Source organism: Xenopus laevis, chromosome 2S (assembly GCF_017654675.1).
Source record: "Xenopus laevis strain J_2021 chromosome 2S, Xenopus_laevis_v10.1, whole genome shotgun sequence".
Taxonomy (NCBI): domain Eukaryota; kingdom Metazoa; phylum Chordata; class Amphibia; order Anura; family Pipidae; genus Xenopus; species Xenopus laevis.
In genome coordinates this window covers 32,165,751-32,186,469 of record NC_054374.1, presented here as the reverse complement: position 1 = coordinate 32,186,469, position 20,719 = coordinate 32,165,751, and the positions used below count along the sequence as shown (strand labels likewise).

At 40.6% G+C, this 20,719-nt stretch overlaps 1 protein-coding gene across 2 annotated transcripts in view; it reads right to left on the bottom strand.

Annotated features, from left to right (window-relative positions):
- Positions 1–19,569, bottom strand: part of rnf43.S (ring finger protein 43 S homeolog) — a 70,355-nt gene extending 50,786 nt beyond the window's left edge. The window contains exon 1 of one of the 2 annotated variants that reach the window (XM_018249061.2): positions 18,614–19,569. In XM_018249061.2, coding sequence (XP_018104550.1) covers positions 18,614–18,826 — 213 coding nt within the window. In that variant the 5' untranslated portion in view covers positions 18,827–19,569. The remainder of the gene's footprint in view (positions 1–18,613) is intronic. The other variant, XM_018249060.2, reaches the window with a different exon arrangement.
- Between the last annotated feature and the right edge of the window lie 1,150 nt (positions 19,570–20,719).

The window sequence follows — 20,719 nt, the reverse complement described above, 5'->3', positions numbered from 1 at the left end:
TTCAGAGGCTGAAATGGCAACTTCTATCAGTGGGATATAGTTAACAATTTGCCTGCCCCTTCCCATGCTTAGGCTTCCTGCTACCAGACTTTCTAATACACAGGACAATGTTGTATGCTGTGCCACCAATAAGCCCAGGGCTGAACAAATGGAGAGTGTATGAGGAGCCAGACATGGTATGTGCACCTATTGTTCCAATCATTCATGCAAATAGTACAACTGATTGGAACAGAAAGGGAAGAGGAGCTCATCAGCTGATATACCATGCACGGGCTGAAACGGTTCATCTGCAGACTTTTCAAACCTGCCTGACCCCCAAGCCAACTGATTCTTGCATATTGGTAGGGATTGGCAGGACCCCATACACATAATCATATACAGGTATGGGATCCGTTATCTGGAAACCCATTAACCAGAAAGCTCCAAATTACGGAAAGGCTGTCTCCTATAGACTCCATTTTATCCAAATTATCCACATTTTTAAAAATGATTTCCTTTTTTTCTGTTGTAATAAAACAGTAGCTCGTACTTGATCCCAACTAAGATAGAATTAATCCTTATTGGAGGCAAAACCAGCCTATTGGGTTTATTTTAGTGATGTACCGAATCCTTCTGACTGGCCGAACTGAATCCTAATTTGCATATGCAAATTAGGGGCGGACGGGGAGGGAAATCGCGTGATGTTTTCCCCTTCCCACCTCTAATGCCAAATCCTGCTGAAACAAGCCGAATCCTGAACCGAATCCTGGATTCGGTACATTCCTAAAATAAACCCAATAGAGTGGTTTGCTAATTTGTATTCGGTTCGGTATTTAGCTGAATTTTTCGTGAAGGATAAGGGGGTTCGGCCAAATCCAAAATAGTGGATTCGGTTCATCCCTAATTTATTTAATGTTTACATGATTTTCTAGTAGAATTTAGGAATGAAGATTCAGTTCCTGTGACTAGAAACATGTTGTTGGTATACACCTATCGGGGAGATTTAGTCGCCCCGTGACAAATCACCTCTTCTTCTGGCGATTAATCTCCCCAAAAAGCCTTCCTGCTGGCTAGAATCTAAATCACCGGTGGGATGGCGCTCGGATCGATTCGTTAGGAAACTTCGGACGACTTTGGAAAACGAATCGCTCCAAGTGCCATCCCGCCGGCGATTAAGATTCTAGCCAGCAGGAAGGCTTTTTGGGGAGATTAGTAGTCCGAAGAAGAAGTGATTTGTCGCTGGGCGACTAATCTCCCCCAAATAGCATTGTGTTCCTCTACCCTTACCTTATGCTGGTGGGACTGTGTTCTTGGTGCTCAAATACTAAGGCAAAAACAACAGCAGGCATTTAAATGCAGGTTGAGATAAAGCATATCTGATCCCATCTCCTCTGTGGCGTGCACTGACAGGCTTGATGTCAACCTGCGTGCACACACATGGAGCACCCAAAATGCATAATTTTACATTTTTAATTACACTCCTTTTGAAACACATAATTCTAATTTTTTAAAAATGATTCCCCCTTTCTCTTTAATAATAAAACAGTACTTTTTACTTCCTAATTAAAGGAACAGTAACACCAAAAAATAAAAATGTTTTTAAATAATGTAAATATAATGTAGTGTTAGGGCTTTAGCAGATTCGGGGAGATTTAGTCGCTTGCAACTAATCGCCTTTTCTTCGGGGCAACAGTCTCCCCGAACTGCCTTCCCCCTGCTTAAATGAAAAATCACCTGCGGCAATGCACTCGCGGCGCTTCGATTTCCGAAGTTGCCCGAAGTTTCCTCGTGAGGCAACTTTGGAAATTGAAGCGCCGTGAGTGCATTTCAGCAGGTGATTTTTAATTTTAGCAGGCGGAAGGCAGTTCAGGAAGATTGTCGCCCCCAAGAAGAGGCGATTAGTTGCCAGGCGACTAAATCTCCCCGAATCTGGCCGTGTGCTAAAGCCCTTATGCTGCACTGCTGGTGTGTTTGCTTTAGAAACCCAACTATAGTTTATATAAACAAGCTGCTGTGTAGCCATGGGGGCAGCCATTCAAAAAGGCACAGGATAAACAGCTGATAACAGATAAGCTCTGTAGTATACAATGGGATTCTTCAGAACTTATCTGTTATCTACTGTGTATCCCGTGACTACACAGCAGCTTGTTTATATAAACTATAGTAGAGTTTCTGAAGCAAACACACCAGTTTTACCAGTTCCGGGCAACAGTGCATTATATTGTCATTCGTTTAAAGCATTTTAATTTTTTGGTGTGACAGGTTATCCATAATGCTGGGGACCTGGGGTTTTGTGGATAATGGATCTTTCTGTATTTTGGATCTTCATACCCTAAGTCTACTAGAAAATCAAGTAAACATTAAATAAACCCAACAGGCTGGTTCTGCTTCCAATAAGGATTAACTTTATCGTAATTGGGATCAAGTACAAGGCACTGTTTTATTATTACAGGGAAAAATAGTATAACCTCCTCCAGTCACTCCTGATCTGGGGCATGCTGGTTGGAGACAGTTCTGCAAATATTACTGACCCAACTGCAGATTTTAGAATGTAAGCTCTTTTGGGCAGGGCTCTTCTTACCTCACCTAAAGGTTATTTGGTTTAGTATGTAACCTATTATGTTCAGTGTAAGCACTCATATATTGTATTGCGCTACAGAATATATTGGAGCTTTAAAAATACATGTTAATATTGATCATTTCAAATGTTTATCAAACAGTGAGTCAAGCGGTGATGTATATGAAAGCAGGAAGCTGTGTGTGTCTCCTCTGGGACACCGTAGCACACATGTAGTGAGTGAGTCAGAGACAGTTCTGTACATTCCCGGTTTTAACTCACACACACACACTTTACATCTTTCCTTGCAAATCAACTTTCCATGACAACTGCGATAACACTATCAGTTCTTTGTTTTCAAAGAAAAAACGAGAGGTATAAAAAGATGACCTTTTTGTTAACGGGGAATGATGACACGCTACAAACAGGCTATTACTCTATAGGAGCCTTTATTATGCTTCTATCTAAACAGCACCTGCCCAGCTTAATAAACTCTTTTGCTGCTCCGATAATCTGCCTCTTGGTGCCTTGATGGACTGGTTTCTCCACCTCCATCTTCATACATGTCTACATCCCAAAAATAAATTCTTTTCTGTGACAGCTGGGTTCCAGTGACACCAACATACACCTATATGGTTTTCCAGCCAAATTGGGCTACTAATTTAAAGCCCAGGCGGGTTTTGAAATTACTAACTAGTCAAGGATTTGGGCTACTTTTTGGGCCTTTGGCTGGTTTGTACTTTGGAAACCAGCCAACGTTTTTTCTTGTCTAATGTGCCAAGCCTGTTGGGTAATGTCGTTTTTATTCAACAATTTGCCAGCTGCCAAGTTTAATGCAAGACTACAATACCCAGCATGCAATGGGACTGAGTTGTGTAGAAGTTGGGAGTTACCAGATTTTGGGCTCTGTACCCCAATCTCCCGTCACTCTTAAGCATTATTGCATTTTCCAGTTACTTTCCTCAATTTCAGACAATTTTGGGGCAAAAAATCTGCTGGCCACCAAAATGTCTACAGATTGACCTGTTTAACCAATATGTATTGAAATTGTATATGTATTAGGGCCTTATGGGACCCCTATACCTCCTGGGCCTCCTCTGTAATTACGCCCCTAATGACGGGCAAATAGTGAAAATTTGAAAAGGCATATTTTCACATATATTCATTTATTTTTTAGACTTTTTATTCACTGCACATATTTTGCTATTTTTGGGCTACTTTTAAAGTGCCTCTTGGCTAGTTTTGGGCTGGTTTTGAAAATTAGACCTGGCAACCCTGATTATTATTATCACTAGCTGCTGCAAAGCGTCTGACAGGTATGTCTGTATGTAGAGGCCAACTGTTGGTGTCATCATGTCACTACAAATTTAATGCCTGAGACCTTCAGGATTGGCTTCTTTTAAACTGAATAACAGCGGCCTGTCCCTCTTGTGTCCCACCTGCATATATACAACTTTAATGTACTCATCCAAGAGGCTGCAACACAGTGGCAGGTTAGTCCCAATTACTAATATTTATTAGAGTTTGCTGGCTTCTGGGGGTAGAGAAGACTTTTAGACTCTATGGGGCAAATTCACTAAAGAGCGACGCGGCTAATGCTAGCGCAAATTCACCAGCTTGAAGTCCCAAAAAAACGCTGGCATCTTTTCCTTTTTTAAGGGTGATAGGCTGAAAAAGATCGTAAATTTTTTGGGGGGTACCCTCCTTCCCCCTACATTTCCTAACATATGGCACCTAAACTATACAGTGGGCACATGTAAAGGGCAAAATAACAACTATTTTCTTTTATGAAGCTTTCCCAGGCTTGTGTAGTGTAATGTATCTGCTGCTACATATACGTCCATTGTACTTTAACTTTGCGCCGTATGCAAATTAGGCATCGCTAGCATAACTTCGCTTTGCTTGACAAATTAACGCTAGTGCAACTACGCTACCTTTTTGTCTCCCTGAGTGCAACTTCGGATTTTAGTGAATTAGCGGCGCCCTGGCGAAACTTCACCTGTCGAAGTGCAGCGAAGCCTGCTTTAGCGCAACTCCACAGGTTAGTGAATTTGCCCCAATGCTCTATAGGAATGGATCCTTTAAGCTGATGCCACTTTATGTATCTGTATGCAGTGTGTATATTATTTTATTACAACAGTAAAGCCTTGACTCTATTATAAATAATAGGTTTGAATAAGTGATTAATGAGCGCAATATGATTTATGTACTAAATGACTGATTATTTATTTATAAGTTGATTTATAAGTTGGGTAAAGACCCAAGGGGCAGAATGAAGTAGGAATACATAAAACTAAATGTTCAGCAATCACGTGTTCAAAATACAAGGAAACTTGATGTATAAAGCCCATGTCACATTAAGGGGGCTATGTATTAAAACTCAATTTTTTCCCATTATATTAAAAATTAAACTTCGACCTAATGCCCAACCAAGATCTAGCTTAATTTCCAAAAATTCAGATCAAAAATCATACGCGTGGGAAAATACTTGACAAAATCATGTGACGTGTACCGGAAAGCTCAAAAAACGACAAATTTTTTGGATTATCAAACAAAAAACAGCGTGAAACAGCAATCGTGAAGCCAAAAAACATGTTCAATTGTAAAAGGGACCATCTGCCATTTAGCAGCTTTTTTTCCCTCTAAAAATTAAATTTTATCCCTTGAAAAGTCAACCAGAAAAATTTGAGGCTTTATAAATATGCCCCTAAGTGTGTGTGTGTCTGTATGTGTGTATATACAGACATGGGACCTGTTATGGATCTCCTTACATTACTGTATGTCTACTAAAAATTAAACATTAAATAATCCCAACAGAATTGTTTTGTCACCAATAAGGATTATTATATTTTAGTTGGGATCAAAATATCTATACTGTAAATGATATCCTTATATACAGTATGACATATTAGAGACTAATCGCCTCTTCTGCAGGGCGACAACCTCTCCGAACTGCCTTCCCCCTGCTATAATGAGAAAATGCCTGCGCCAATGCACTTGCGGTGCTTCGATTTCTGAAGTCGATGGAAGTTGTCACACGAGGAAAGTTCAGAAATCGAAGTGCCGCGAGTGCATTGGCGCAGGCGTTTTCTCATTATAGCAGGAGGAAGGCAAAGGGAGATTGTCGCTCCGCAGAAGAGGCGACTAAATCTGCCTGTGTGCCCCTGTCCTCAATAGCAGAAAAGAGGGCATCCATAAGTGTCCATGAGTCACATTCACAGCTAGCACGGCAGCTCCCATATCTCGTCAAGCTGTTCCAACCCCACTACTGATAAGGTGACCCTTGCAATACTTGTGCTTGCAAACAGTTGTATTCTGTCCCTCTCTGCATTGCTGCTTCTGACTCTTGAAATGGTGTAGTATAACTCAGCCCTGCTCGAGCCAATACATCATTTATCAAAATTACTTGCATGCTTCTTCGCAGGGTTGATTTTGTTTACAACCACTTTAAATGGTTTATTCAAGCGTGCAATGCACATGATTAGTGAAGGGCGAATCTGACCTGTTTCACTTTGCTGAAAATTCGCTAAATGGAGAAAAAAAATTTACCCATTAGAATCTATGGGAGTCATTTTCACAGCAAAACTTCACGAAAAATGTCTGTCATCGTCGCTACATACAACAATCAATTGAGCAGCATGTATTGTGTAGAGGTGTCAAATCCCTATTTAATGCACACAGAGGAAAATTTTTTTAGTTTCTGCTGCCAAATAATATTCTTGATGCATCTAGTAAAATTCTATGTATAGTTAGCTTTGCAAGCCTGCAGAAATGAAGCAGTCAGTACAGCCTGATCATCATATTTTCACTATTACAGTTATGGGATCAGCTATCCAGAAACCCCTTATCCAGAGAGTAAAGAATTACGGATAGGTCATCTTCCATAGACTCCATTATAATCACTTAAAGGGCATGTAAAGTCTAAAATAGAATAAGGCTAGAAATGCTGTATTTTGTATACTAAATATAAACATGAACTTACTGCACCACAAGCCTAATCAAACAAATAATTTATGCTTTCAAAGTTGGCTACACGGGGCTGTCATCTTGTAACTTTGTTAAACATCTTTGCCAGAAGACTGTGCACATGCTCAGTGTGGTCCGGGCTGCTTAGGGATCGTCAAGTTCTGCATGGCTGGGAAGTAAGTCGGGGGCTCCCCCTGCTGTTCATAAGTATGATTGTTTCCCTGCTCAGCAGTTAGAGACCATCTGACAATTCCTATCCACAGCAGTAAATGAAGGGAGAATTTCACTGCATACAGTCAGGTTTCTTATAAAAACGGTACACATTTTTTAATTAAAGTGTATCGGAGATAGGTTTCTTTTTCATTAATGAATGTAAAAATGGGATTTTATTTTTTTGCCTTTACATGCCCTTTAATCCAAATTTTTAAAAATGATTTCCTTTTTGTCTAGTAAAAGAGTAGCTAGTACTTGATCCAAACTAAGATTTAATTAATCCTTATTGGAAGCAAAGCCCGCTTATTGGGTTTATTTAATGTTGACATGATTTTCTAGTAGTCTTAAGGTATAAAGATCCAAATTACGGAAAGACCTGTTATCCGGAAAAAAACCCAGGTCCCGAGCATTCTGGATAAAAAGTCCAATGCCTGTATTCCCAAACCTCTACCCCCTCTCTGTCCCCGTTCACCGTAACCATATTTATTCTCTCTCTGCGTATCTGAAGCGTTTAATACACTCACATCCCAACCATTTCCGATGTTCCACCACAAATTCAATGTAAACACCAAACTTCAGCTCCGGCAATGATGTTTATCCTAGCAGGGCATCCATGTGGACACTATATAAAGAGCTGTAAGGAATGCTTACAAGGTCCCCTAAATATTTACAAAATATCGGACAGAAGGTATGTGTAGTCCTGATTTAGTAGAAGCTCTTATGGGACGTGTGTAGTCAGACAAACGCATAAAATAAGTGGCTTTTGTGAATCCTGTGGCTGCACGCGAGACGCTGCTTTGGCACAACGGCTTTCACCCACATGCTAAAAGTGCCACAAATGACTTCATCAAACAGAATGAATCATAATGATATGTGTGAAGGCATTTCAGAAACCAGCATCATTTGCCCTGTTGCTGTCCAGGATTATTGTCTGCAGTTTAACCACCGCATTACGCAACCGCGGAATAAATGATGTTCGTAGAGGGATCTAACATATACTTTCATGAGAACGCCTCAGCAGATTTCTCTAAAAAGCCAGCTCGACCATGTAGGAGGACGGGCATAGAGAGAATGGAAAATAAATCATATGTTTATTTGTGCATTGAGATACAACACAAAAACAGCACTAAGAAAAAGCAAAATGGAAAAAGGGGCAGAGGTAGAAAATCGTTCAACCCTCCGAAGTACAGTTACCATCTTTCTGGTTCTCAACTAGAGACCTGCAGTGGGTTGGGTACACACAGATTATCCTCAAAAAAGCGGGTAACCTGAGATTGGAGGTAGAACTTTCAGTTGGCAGATTGGCAGGTCTAAACTATAGCAAGTTTTACATTTTTTTTAACTTTTTTTCAGTCCACCTTTGATGATGTCACTTCTGGTATGCAGCAACCGCACTTCCTGCTTAATGGCGGTCAGCGGGTCACTGATCAGGTTGTGGATAAGGACGTTGTGGGTCAGGCAGCGGGTCCAAATGCGGGCTGTGGGTCCAGGTTTTAGGAATTGGACCTGCGCAGTACTCTATTCTGAATCAGAGAGCTTGGTCTTTGCTTGACAACGGTCTGCTGCTGGAACCCCTAATGTCAAGGCCAGATCCATAGAACTCAACCCCAGACTCAATGTCATAGCACTGCCCCCAACCTAGTTTCATGTCAATATTCTTAAAGAGGTGGTTCACCTTTAAGTTAACTTTTATTGTTATAGAATGACCAATTCTAAGCAACTTTTCAAATGGTCACCATTATTTATTTTTATAGTTTATTAATTATTTGTCTTACTCTTTCCAGCTTTCAAATGGTGGTCACTGACCCCATTTAAAAAACAAATGCTCTGTAAGGTTACAAATGTGTTGTTTTTATTACTCTTCTTTCTATTCAGGCCCTCTCCTATTCATATTCCAGGCCCTCTTTCAATCAATTCATGGTTGCTAGGGTAATTTAGACTCTAGCAACTCGATTGCCGAAACTGAAGAGCTGCTGAATAAAACGTTAAATAACTCAAAAACGAAAATAATAAAAAAAATTAAAACAAATTGCAAATTGTCTCAGAATATCGCTCTTTAGAATCATACTTAAAGGGATACTGTCATGGGAAAACATGTTTCAAAATGCACCAGTTAATAGTGCTGCTCCGGCAGAATTCTGCGCTGAAATCCATTTCTCAAAAGAGCAAACAGATTTTGTTATATTCAGTTTTGAAATCTGACATGGGGCTAGACATATTGTCAATTTCCCAGCTGCCTCCAGTCATGTGACTTGTGCTCTGATAAACTTCAATCACTCTTTACTGCTGTACTGCAAGTTGGAGTGTTACCACCCCCCCCAGCAGCCTCCCCCCTCCAGCAGCCAAACAAAAGAACAATGGTAAGGTAACCAGATAGCAGCTCCCTAACAAAGATAACAGCTCCCTGGTAAATCTAAAAACAACACTCAATAGTAAAAGCCAAGTCCCAATGAAATAACAGCCTGCCAGAAAGTAATTCCATCCTAAAGTGCAGGCACAAGTCACATGACTGGGGCAGCTGGGAAACTGACAAAAAATGGATTGCAGTGCAGAATTCTGCTGGAGCAGCACTATTAACTGATGCATTTAAAAAAAAAAAAAAAACATGTTTTCCCATGACAGTTTTCCTTTAAGCATTTATTCAATATAAAGAGTACTAGCCACTTATTCTTTATTTGTTTAAAGGAGGCATATAGTTTCTTTCAAAATTAGCCTTAATACGTACCCCATAATATATGGTGCCTCGTTAAAATCCAGGCTGAAAACAAGTGTTACCTTTAAAAACTACAACTATATCAGAGCACCCCATGGATTTTCTCATGTTGAAGTCTGTGTTTCTAATGAGTGGAGGGTGTGTTGTTATGATCTTTGCCCAGATGTACATTAGGATGTGGACATTTTGACCTTTAGTCGATCACAGCTCTTACCCCCCCCCCCACAGGAAACAATACACTGGGATTTCTCCATAGCTCCTCTGAGCAACTGGTGGGCTGATGAACAGAGTAGCAGGGCCACCAAGATAACGATTGGTGGGCATCCTACAAATCAGTCTGCCATTTCCGTGCACATAGAGGAGCCCACCAAACGTCAGTATGTATGATTTGTTTAAAGAGCAAGCCTGGAAAACACCTGCACCTTCTCATAAGCCGAAATCTCATGTTAATGTCACATGTTACATTTAGTTTTGCCAAGGAGTCTTGGTGAAAAATAGCAGAGAGTCCAGTGGCAATCCATCAACAATTAATGTTAACCTCTCTTCCATAGGTAGAATAAGCTGTGGGTTCTCACACTGGGGAACAATTGGTTATGAATGAGATCTAATAGCCACTCAAGTAATGGACCTTTTTTTAAATATAAACACTTTCATCTCTAAATACCTTCAGTCCTCCCTGCTCCATGGTTCCCAGGATTGTCCATGCTGCATACTGGTGGCTTGGGGAGACTTGCAAGTTTCTGATCAGTTTTAGTACCAAAGTTGTATCTCCAACCTTTGAGAAGCCCAGCTGTAGCTTTAGTTCCGCACCCATGAGGCACAGGGGACAAATACTGACACAATCCCTCATATGTAATAAAAGCCACAAACTTTGCCCAGGTGCAGAAACCCATAGCAACCAATAAGATGCTTGCTTTTAAAAGGTGATGAGTAAATACTGCCTACAGATGATGGTTGATAGCGGTTACTGCACCTTAGTATATTAAATGTCTTTTATTATGTTACACAAAATGAGAATAATCTGTGTCCATGTCATATAACAAAAGAATCGGTTTAATAAACAGTACAGGCTACAGCACAGTTTCATGATTTGCTGTTTAATATGTAACTCATGTCCAATTTCAGATGTCAACATGCTTTTGGCCCCCTCTCCTAAAGTAAAAACATGAGCACTGCTGAATGCTGTGATATCTGAGCCAGTGAGAATAGTTGTTTTCCAGAAGACAAAACGTTGCCTCCCTACCCCTTGGCATCACACAAGCTTCTAAAGCATTTACTAAAATGTGTCTGGTAGCGCTCACTAAACTATAAGGACTCGTATCTGCAGGTGTCCAGGCACACAGACCAAGCTGAGGTTCAATATGGGGTTCTAACCCACAGGGAGAAAGTTGTTACTGGTGGGAACTTGTTAGTTGCTTCTAGGGGATGTAGATGCTCATACGATGTAAGCTGGCCATACACAGGCCGATAAAAGCTGCCGACAGACCCAGTCGGCAGCTTATTGGCCTATGTGTGGGGCCTTCCGATGGGCTTCCCCGATCAATATCTGTCTGAAAGTCAGCCAGAAGTAAATCGGGCAGGGTTAAAAATCCTGTCGGATCGCGACCACATCTGGTCATTGATGCGGCCCTGCAATCTGACCGCCCGTAATGCATACATGGGGGCAAATATATTATACTACATAAGCCTGGGAAAGCTTCATAGAATAAAATAGAGTTGTTATTTTGCCCTATACATGTGCCCACTGTATAGTTTAGGTGCCATATGTTAGGAAATGTAGGGGGGAAGGAAGGTATCCCACAAAAAAAATGTGATCTTTTCCAGCCTATCACCCTTAAAAAAGTAAAAGACGCCAGCGTTTTTTGGCAAGCAAGCCCTATCTACTCTATTGCACTTCGCCTAGTCTGAGGTGGCGAAGGCAAGTCTGGCGCAAGAGGTAACGTTCAGTAAAATGTGCAAGTTAGTGAATTAGCATAGTTACGTCCCTTCGCTATATCGCAACTTCGCCTGGCGTAAGGGTGCGAAGTAGGGCTAGTGTAGGTCCACTTCACTACCGAATTTACGCCAGCACCCGTTAGTAAATCGGGCAACTAACGAAATTACGTCACACAGGTGAATTTGCGCTAGCGTTAGCCGCCTCACGCTTTAGTGAATTTGCCCCATTGTGATCAGATCATTGGGCTCTAGGGCCCAAGATCGGATCAGCCCGATATCGCCACCTCAACGTGGGCATATCAGGGAGAGATCCGCACGTTTGCCAAAATCGCCAAACGAGTGGATCTCTTCATGTATGGCCACCTTAAGGTGTGCTTCTCAAATTCTTTGGCATGTGTAACAACTTTCTGTCAAAATTATGAACACCGTAGGTTAGGTGTCAGAAGGCATGTGTTAGCACCCTAAAGGTATTTGTGATACAAGTATGTGTGTCTCAACAAAATTCTGCAGGTGAATGGTCTGTAGCTTTCTCTTTAAGGACTGAACTACACATGAGATTTTGTCTGATGGACTATCCCTACTATCCCTGGCCATACAAGCTACAATTACGATCTTCCTACAACCAATGGTCATACGAAAGATCTTTTGTCCACTCTACTAACATTAAGTTAAGAGCTGAATTGCCAGAAATGCAGGTAAAAACAAAAATAATTCTTTTGTTTCATCTGATGATTCAGCATTAAAGTAAGATGTTCGGTAACCTAAAAAGGTGTTTTTTTACCAATATCGGTCACCTTGTCTCCTACCACACACACAACGATTATTGTACGAAAGAGCTTTTGTATGAAAATCAGTGCATCTATGGCCACTTTAAAGGGGTTGTCCACCTTTGCATTAACTTTAAAGGGATACTGTCATGGAAAAGCATGTTTTTTCCAAAGCGCATCAGTTAATAGTGCTGCTCTAGCAAACAGATTTTTTTATATTAAATTTTGAAATCTGACATGGGGCTAGACATATTGTCAGTTTCCCAGCTGCCCCCAGTGATGTGACTTGGTCTGATAAACTTTAGTCACTCTTTACTGCTGTACTGCAAGATGGAGTGATATCACCCCCCTCCCTTTCCCTCCAGCAGCCTAACAACAAAACAATGGGAAGGTTACCAGATAGCAGCTCCCTAACAAAGAAAACAGCTCCCTGGTAACAACACTCAATAGTAAAACCCATGTCCCACTGAGACACATTTAGTTACATAGAGATGGAAAAACAGCAGCCTGCCAGAAAGCACAAGTCACATGACCAGGGGCAGCTGGGAAATTGACAAAATGTCTAGCCCCATGTCAGATTTCAAAATTGAATATAAAAAAAATCTGTTTGCTCTTTTGAGAAATGGATTTCAGTGCAGAAGTCTGCTGGAGTAGCACTATTAACTGGTGGGTTATGAAAAAAACATGTTTTCCATGACAGTATCCCTTTAAACATTAATTAAACTAGGGATGCACTGAATCCACTATTTTGGAAACATTCGGCCGAATACCGAACCAAATCCTAATTTGCATATGCAAATTAGGGGTGGGAGCAGAAAAACATTTTTTTTCTCCCTTGTTTTGTCACATGATTTCCCTCCCCGCCCCTAATTTGTATATGCAAATTCGGATTCGGTTTGGACGGGCAGAAGGATTCCGCCGAATCCTGCTGAAAAAGGCTGAATCCTGGATTCGGTCCATCCCTAAATTAAACCCAATGAGATTGATTAGCCTCCAATAAGGATTAATTAGATCTTAGTTTGGATCATATGCAAGATACTGTTTTATTATTACACAGAAAAAGGATATAATTTTTTAAAAATACAAATTATTTGATTATAAAGGAGCCTATGGGAGATGGCCTTTCTGTAACTGAGAGCTTTCTGGATAATGGGTTTCCAGATAACATAGCCTATACTTGTACCTACATAAAAATATATCTATATCTATTAGGGATGCACCGAATTCACTATTTTGCATTTGGCCGAACCCCCGAATCCTTCTTGAAAGATTCGGCCAAATACCGAACCAAATCCTAATTTGCATATGCAAATTAGGGGTGGGAAGGGGAAAACATTTTTTTATTTTCTTGTTTTGTGACAAAAAGTCACGTGATTTCCCTCCCCGCCCCTAATTTGCATATGCAAATTAGGATTTGGATTTGGTTCGGCCGGGCAGAATCCGAATCCTGCTGAAAAAGGCAGAATCCCGAACCAAATCCTGGATTTGGCGCATCCCTAATATCTATCTATACACAGTATTATATTGGTTTCACATTAAAAGGGATATTAACAAGTTCAGACTTATCATTCCCCTGATATCCCTACAAAAAAACAAAAACATTTATGGCTGTACAGTCATCTGAACTTCCAGTTCAAAATCCCTTTGGCATTTGGGCAGGACAGAAGAAATGATATGTCTAAACATGTCAGTTTCCCTTTATTAGCCTGGGGAATGTTATTCAACCTTTGATCAATAGTATCTGATTGGAGCCAGGTACAACTTAACACGCTCACTCAACTGATGCTCCCCCCATGGTTGGCTTATACAGGGTCGGACTGGCCCACTGGAACAAATATTATGAGTAACGGATAGCACACCCAATTTAGAAAAACTAAATAAATTTATTACAAAAAAAGAAAATATCATAACAGAAAATAGCAAAATACATACAAAATAATATTGGTGAGCCCAACGAGTTTCGAACTTATGGGTCTTCCTCAGGGGCACAAATAATCAAAAAAATCAAAAATGACAAAATATTTTTTTGATTATTTGTGCCCCTGAGGAAGACCCTTAAGGTCGAAACGCGTTGGGCTCACCAATATTATTTTGTATGTTTTTTGCTATTTTCTGTTATGATTTTTTTCTTTTTTTGTAATAAATGTAATTATTTTTTCTAAATTGGGTGTGCTATCCGTTACTCATAACATTTGTAGCTAGACTTGCAGACCCGTATGGGGAGTCCCCTATGGATTAGCACCCCTCAGTTTGATTTTTAGGCTGTGCGCCTTCTCTCTTCATTGTGTACATGTCTGGCCCACTGGAACAGCAGAAAAAAGTCTAAATGCCGTTTGATGGCAACTATATGTCATACAGAATGAACAATGCCCAGTGCTCTTCTTGATTTTACACTGTCACAACTTTGTTGGGCCAATGGAGAGGTGCAACCCCTGGTACTTACCCCACAGATTATGCCCCTCATTGTAATAACAATTGTTTATGAATACATCTTACCATATTAAAATGGATCACCATTGTATGGAAACCCTAAATAAGAATCATTGGTTTAAGCTTTTGCCTCACATAGATCAATGGTGCCAGCTGTAAAGAACCCAACTGCCAGCATAGGTCTTTAGTTTCTGGTTTCCCTTTGGTCTGTGCCATGCAGCATATTTACTGGCAACACACTTTGCGGCAACATCAAAGGGCCATGTTAGTCAATGAGTTAATGACATGCTTGATGTTGTAACTCCCCCCCCCCCAATATGGCTGGAAATCCTCCAGGAAATGATTACGGTTTTAAAGCCCCCTAAAAAAAGTGGGAGGATTTAATTAATTTTTTATATCTGATATTTCTGCTAATTATGCCCCTCAATCTTTTATTGAAGTGACCCCCTCCACTTCTATCATGTATAGTGCACCAGGGAAAACACATTGAGGTGCCTGAACTCCCATGAACGGGAAACTATAACTGCACAACAGTTCCCAAAACTGCCCTTAGGGCTTTAACAGAAGATATAACATCCCCAATATGTAGGACAATACAGATGAGTGATATTTTAAAAAGGTTTTCAATAGCGACTTTTCAGCCATTGTGCTTTTAGAGCCAGATTTACCCCATGGTTAGAAGCTTTAATTCTGTGCTTGAATGGGTTTAGGATTCTCCAAAGCTTACCATAGTGATGTAAATATAGTCAATTCTACTCCTAAATTCTAACACATCTGCTGCTTCTCCCTCTCCAACTTGCTAACGTGCCACGACCTGAACTGTCCCAACTAAACATTTCTCATTGGCAGGAAAATAAACTGAAAGAAATATATATATATATATATATATATATATATATATATATATATATATATATATATATATATATATATATATATATATATATATATATATATAAATATAATACACAAAAGCCATGAATATCTTGTAAATTATATCCTTATAAACGGTGAGTTCTGATGTCATCAGTTATAAACGGTGAGTAGTGATGTCATTTCTGTCACATGACTCACTAAAACTTGTGTATTATAATAAATAAAGTACCCCCTGTTGCAAAATATGAGGATATTAGAAGTAACCTCGGAGTTTCATGCCCTGTATAAAAACACTCGGCCTTCGGCCTCGTGTTTTTATATGGTCATGAAACTCCTCGGTAACTTATAATATCCTTATATTTTACAAAAGGGGGTACTTTATTCCCTATATATTACATTTTTTAGGGAATAAATAGTGTCCCCTGTAATGTAAAATATAAGGAAGGACATTAAGGGGCAGATTCACTAAGGGTCGAATTTCGAAGTTAAAAATACTTCGAAATTAGACCCTCGAATTGAAATCCTTCGACTTCGAATATCGATCGAAGGATTTTTCGTTCGATCGAACGATTAAATCCTTCGAATCGAACGATTTTAATCCAACGATCGAAGGAAAATCCTTCGATCAAAAAAAGGTTAGCAAGCCTATGGGGACCTTCCCCATAGGCTAACATTGACTTCGGTAGGTTTTATCTGCCGAAGTAGGGGGTCGAAGTTTTTTTTAAAGGGAAAGTACTTAGACTATCGAATGGTCGAATAGTCGAACGATTTTTCGTTCGAATCGTTCGATTTCGTTCGAATTCGAACGAATTTAACCAATTCGATGGTCGAAGTACCCAAAAAATACTTCGAAATTATAATTTTTTTCATTCGAATCCTTCACTCGAAGTTAGTGAATCGGCCCCTAATAGTATCGGAAGGATCATGGAACTCCAAGGTGACTTCTAATACCCTCATATTTTACAACAGCGGGTACACGATTTGTTATAATACAAACATTTCAGCAAGTCACATGACACATTCCATCACTATTCACTGAATATAACGGATGAGGAGGACCTCACATTTTACAACAGGGGGGACATTATTATAAACGGTCAGTAGTGATGTCATTTCTGTCACATGACTCACTGAAACGTGTGTATTATAATAAATAAAGTACCCCCTCTTGTAAAATATGAGGATATTAGAAGTTACCTCGGAGTTCCATGACCTGTATAAAAGCACTCGTGTTTTAATATGGTCATGAAACTCCTTGGTAACTTTTTTACAAGAGGGGGTACTTTATTCAGTATATAACCTTCATTATACCCGATGCTTCAAACTAGGCCATAGACTAAAATAGCACTGATATGTTTACCACCTAATTAAAATATACTGTATACTAGTTAAATATCACTACTAGGAGTAAAGCCATCTGATACACAGTAAACAAATATCAACGTACTTTCCATAGAATTTCACCCAGCAAACCTGTACATTATACACAGGATTTTACAGCTGCTTTGATAAATAAAAGCAGAATTTCTGCACATATTTTTTTTGGAATTTATTCCAGTTTGTTTTGGTTTTGAGTTCCTCGAGTCAACTCTATAATTATCCAGTGGAGACCAACCAACACATTTTATCACAGAGGAGTACATTATATAGTTTTATACCGTTGCTGCATGTCTCTCTCTCTGCAATCAAGGTTGACTGGATACCGAAAAGTCTTTAAATAGTATTGCCCAGTCTTCTTGTGAGGCACCTCCGCCATAGGTGCAAATAAGTAATCCACCAAAAAATAGAACACAAGAAGATAGGCGCTGAGGCAGGATTAACTGCTAAATCATCAGTGTTTATTTGCCAACACTTTTAGCAGTTAATCCTGCCTCAGCGCCTATCTTCTTGTGTTCTATTTTTTGGTGGATGTCTCTCTCTCTCTCTCTATACATATAATACACAAAAGCCATGAATATCTTGTAAATTATATCCTTATAAACGGTGAGTTCTGATGTCATCAGTTAGAAACGGTGAGTTCTGATGTCATTTCTGTCACATGACTCACTGAAACTTGTGTATTATAATAAATAAAGTACCCCCAGTTGCAAAATATGAGGATATTAGAAGTTACCTCGGAGTTCCATGACCTGTATAAAAGCACTCGGCCTCGTGCTTTTATAGTGTCATGAAACTCCTCGGTAACTTATAATATCCTTAAATTTTAACAAGAGGGGTACTTTATTCACTATATAATACACAAAAGCCATGAATATTCCATGACCTGTATAAAAACACTTTATACTTTATATAGTCATGAAACTCCTTGGTAACTTATAATATCCTTATATTTTACAATAGGGGGTACTTTATTCACTAAATATGGGCATGGAACACACGTGACCTCTTTAATGTCGCCCCTTAGACCTCAAGCACCCACCTTTCCAGCTCCTGTTCCATTCTCTATTCTACAGTATATGGAACATTCGCATGCCAATATACTGACCAATATATTATCCCAAATAGCAATGCACATATTGAAGGGACATTTGTTTCTGCCCCTGATGGGTACCCGGCACATTACAAGGCAACAAATAAATCTACACACAGGAGGACAATTAGACACAATATAGGACAATGCGGAAAGAAGAACCCAGTACCTCTACCTATGTAATAATAATATTTAAATCAATACAGAGACATAATCAAGCCAACAAGTTAAATAAAAAGGTATTTGTCTTGTCTATCTCTGTTCTCTGGTTCCAGCAATGTACAGCAGCCAGTTCTAGATCAATGTGCTGAGCCTACATTGGTTCAGTGGTGACAACCAGCAGTACAGATGCATTAAAACAGACACTGCTTTTAATGGATATTACAAATAAACTTTATATATGGGAAAGTTGCTTAGTGGGATATTTCCTTTCTTTAAATAGATTGTGGGTGTTGTTAATCTAAATGAAGGAAGAGTATAAGAGAAAACGAGTGCAGATTTGAGTCTAGACCCCTAATAATCAGGCTCCGTGCAGAACCTTTACTAGTAAGTGAAGGGACCAGTAACAATCTCTATAAATGAGGCAGCTGAGAACTGTAACCCCCACAAAGCCCGAAGCCTGCTGGGAGTAGTAGTCGAAGAAGATGTGAAGAGGAAGCCCCGGTTGGGGGTATGAGAGGTGTTATTGTAGGTGCCCTGGCACTCACCTGGAGTAGTTTTCCTTCCGCCGGGCTAATCTCTGCCACCCTGGCAAATAGTCCTTCCAAGGTCAGGTTTCCTTGCGCCGCTCTCACCCGAATCAGCGCCTTCACATCCATGTCTCGTTCCGTGGTGCCCAAGGCAGAAGCCGCCACTGCCTGGAGACGAGTCACCGCGAGCAGCAGCCAGAGGGATGCCAGCTGCAGCCGGGCTCTATTCATACTGCAGCCAGCAGCGGACACCCATAGTGCGGCTTGTTAGTCCCGGAAAGCCATGGGCTGCTGAGCTCCCGCGGGACGGGCTCACCCCCAGGGGAGGGGAGCACACGAACCCCCTTCCATGACAGCAGGGCCTCTCCGGCCTCAGGCAATTGAGTGCTCCCCCTCACACACACTACTTAGTTTATTCCGTTCCCCCTCCTGAAGATTCAGTGCAGCTTCTTCTCCCCGTGCCCATTCATTTGTTCCCTACTGTGATTGCTCCGCGGTCCTAACACCAGGGCGGCTCGCTCCCAGCTCTGCGCGTCTCTATCGACATCCTTCAGAAAGCGATCCCTCCCACCTTGTGGCCCCGACTGTTCCCAGGGCACGGAGCCTCCCCAGGGACTGCTGCTGCTGTGCTCTACCTGCTGCTGCTGCTGCTGACACAAAGTGAGGGTGGAGCAGCTGCGGGCAACCCCCCTCCCCCAGTGGAGAATGCGGCTCTTCTTGCTCCCACACTCCCTCTGCAGCCCGCCTGACAGATGGCAAGTGGAGCCTCCTGCGCGGCTTCTGTTTGATCTCCACATGTGGCATGTTCTGAGGCGAGTCTGTGCCTGTACCTCACGCTGCACTCATTTGCTCTTTGCGCCGCCGTCTCACCGCCTAATGCTCTCACACTTATTCCCACGGGATTGTTTGGTGCCTGTGTGTAACCTGAATACATTGTTACCTGTAGAATAAACCCACGTGGGCTACTGTCTGCCCCCTCTATAACCCCCTCACTGTCACATATACATATAGAGTGAATAAAGTACCCCTGTAAATTATAAGGATATTATAAGTTACCCAGGAATTTCATGACCATTTTCGGCCTCCTGTTTTTATACAGGTCATGGAACTCCAAGGTAACTTCCAGCGCCGATTCGCGCCTTTATGCCGCCTGAGGCGGCCTTCCGTTGCCGCCCCGACCCCTCCTCACGGCTCTCACATTTTCTGCGCAGGAGGGGGTCGGGGCGCTGCACGACGCTAGTGCAGAGAGCGCAATTGCGCTCTCTGCACTAGAAGAGCCGAATTTCCGGGATGAAAACCGGAAATTCGGCTCTTAGTTACCAGGAGCGGCATTTTTGCCGCCCCTGGTAACCAGGGGGGGGCGCTGCCGCCTGAGGCGAGTGTCTCAACTCGCCTCATTGGTGGAGCGCCCCTGGTAACTTCTAACATCCTCATATTTGCCAACAGGGGGTACTTTATTTCTTATAATACACACGTTTTAGTGAGTCATGTGACCAAAATTACATCACTACTCATCGTTTATATGGATATCATTTACAAAATATTTATGGCTTTTGTGTAATATATGTGTATATATATATATATATATATATATATATATATATATATATATAAAATATATATAGTGAATAAAGTACCCCCTCTTGTAAAATATAAGGATATTATAAGTTACTGAGGAGTTTCATGACCTTATAAAACACGAGGTCGAAGGCCGAGTGTTTTTATACAGGTCATGGAACTCCGAGGTAACTTCTGATATCCTAATATATTGCAACTGGCCTGGGGGTACTTTATTTATTATAATACACAAATTTCAATGAGTCATGTGACAGAAATGACATCAGAACTCACCATTTTTAACGGATGACATCAGAACTCACCGTTTATAAGGATATAATTTACAAGATATTCATGGCTTTTGTGTATTATATATATATATTATATATATATATATATATATATATATATATATATATATATATATATATATATATATATATATATATATATATATATATATATATAACCCCTGCACTGTGCTACACATGGGCATGCATATTGTCACCTATATCAATAACTTTGGCAACAAGCAATATTTTTACAGTAAAATACCATCCAGGTGGC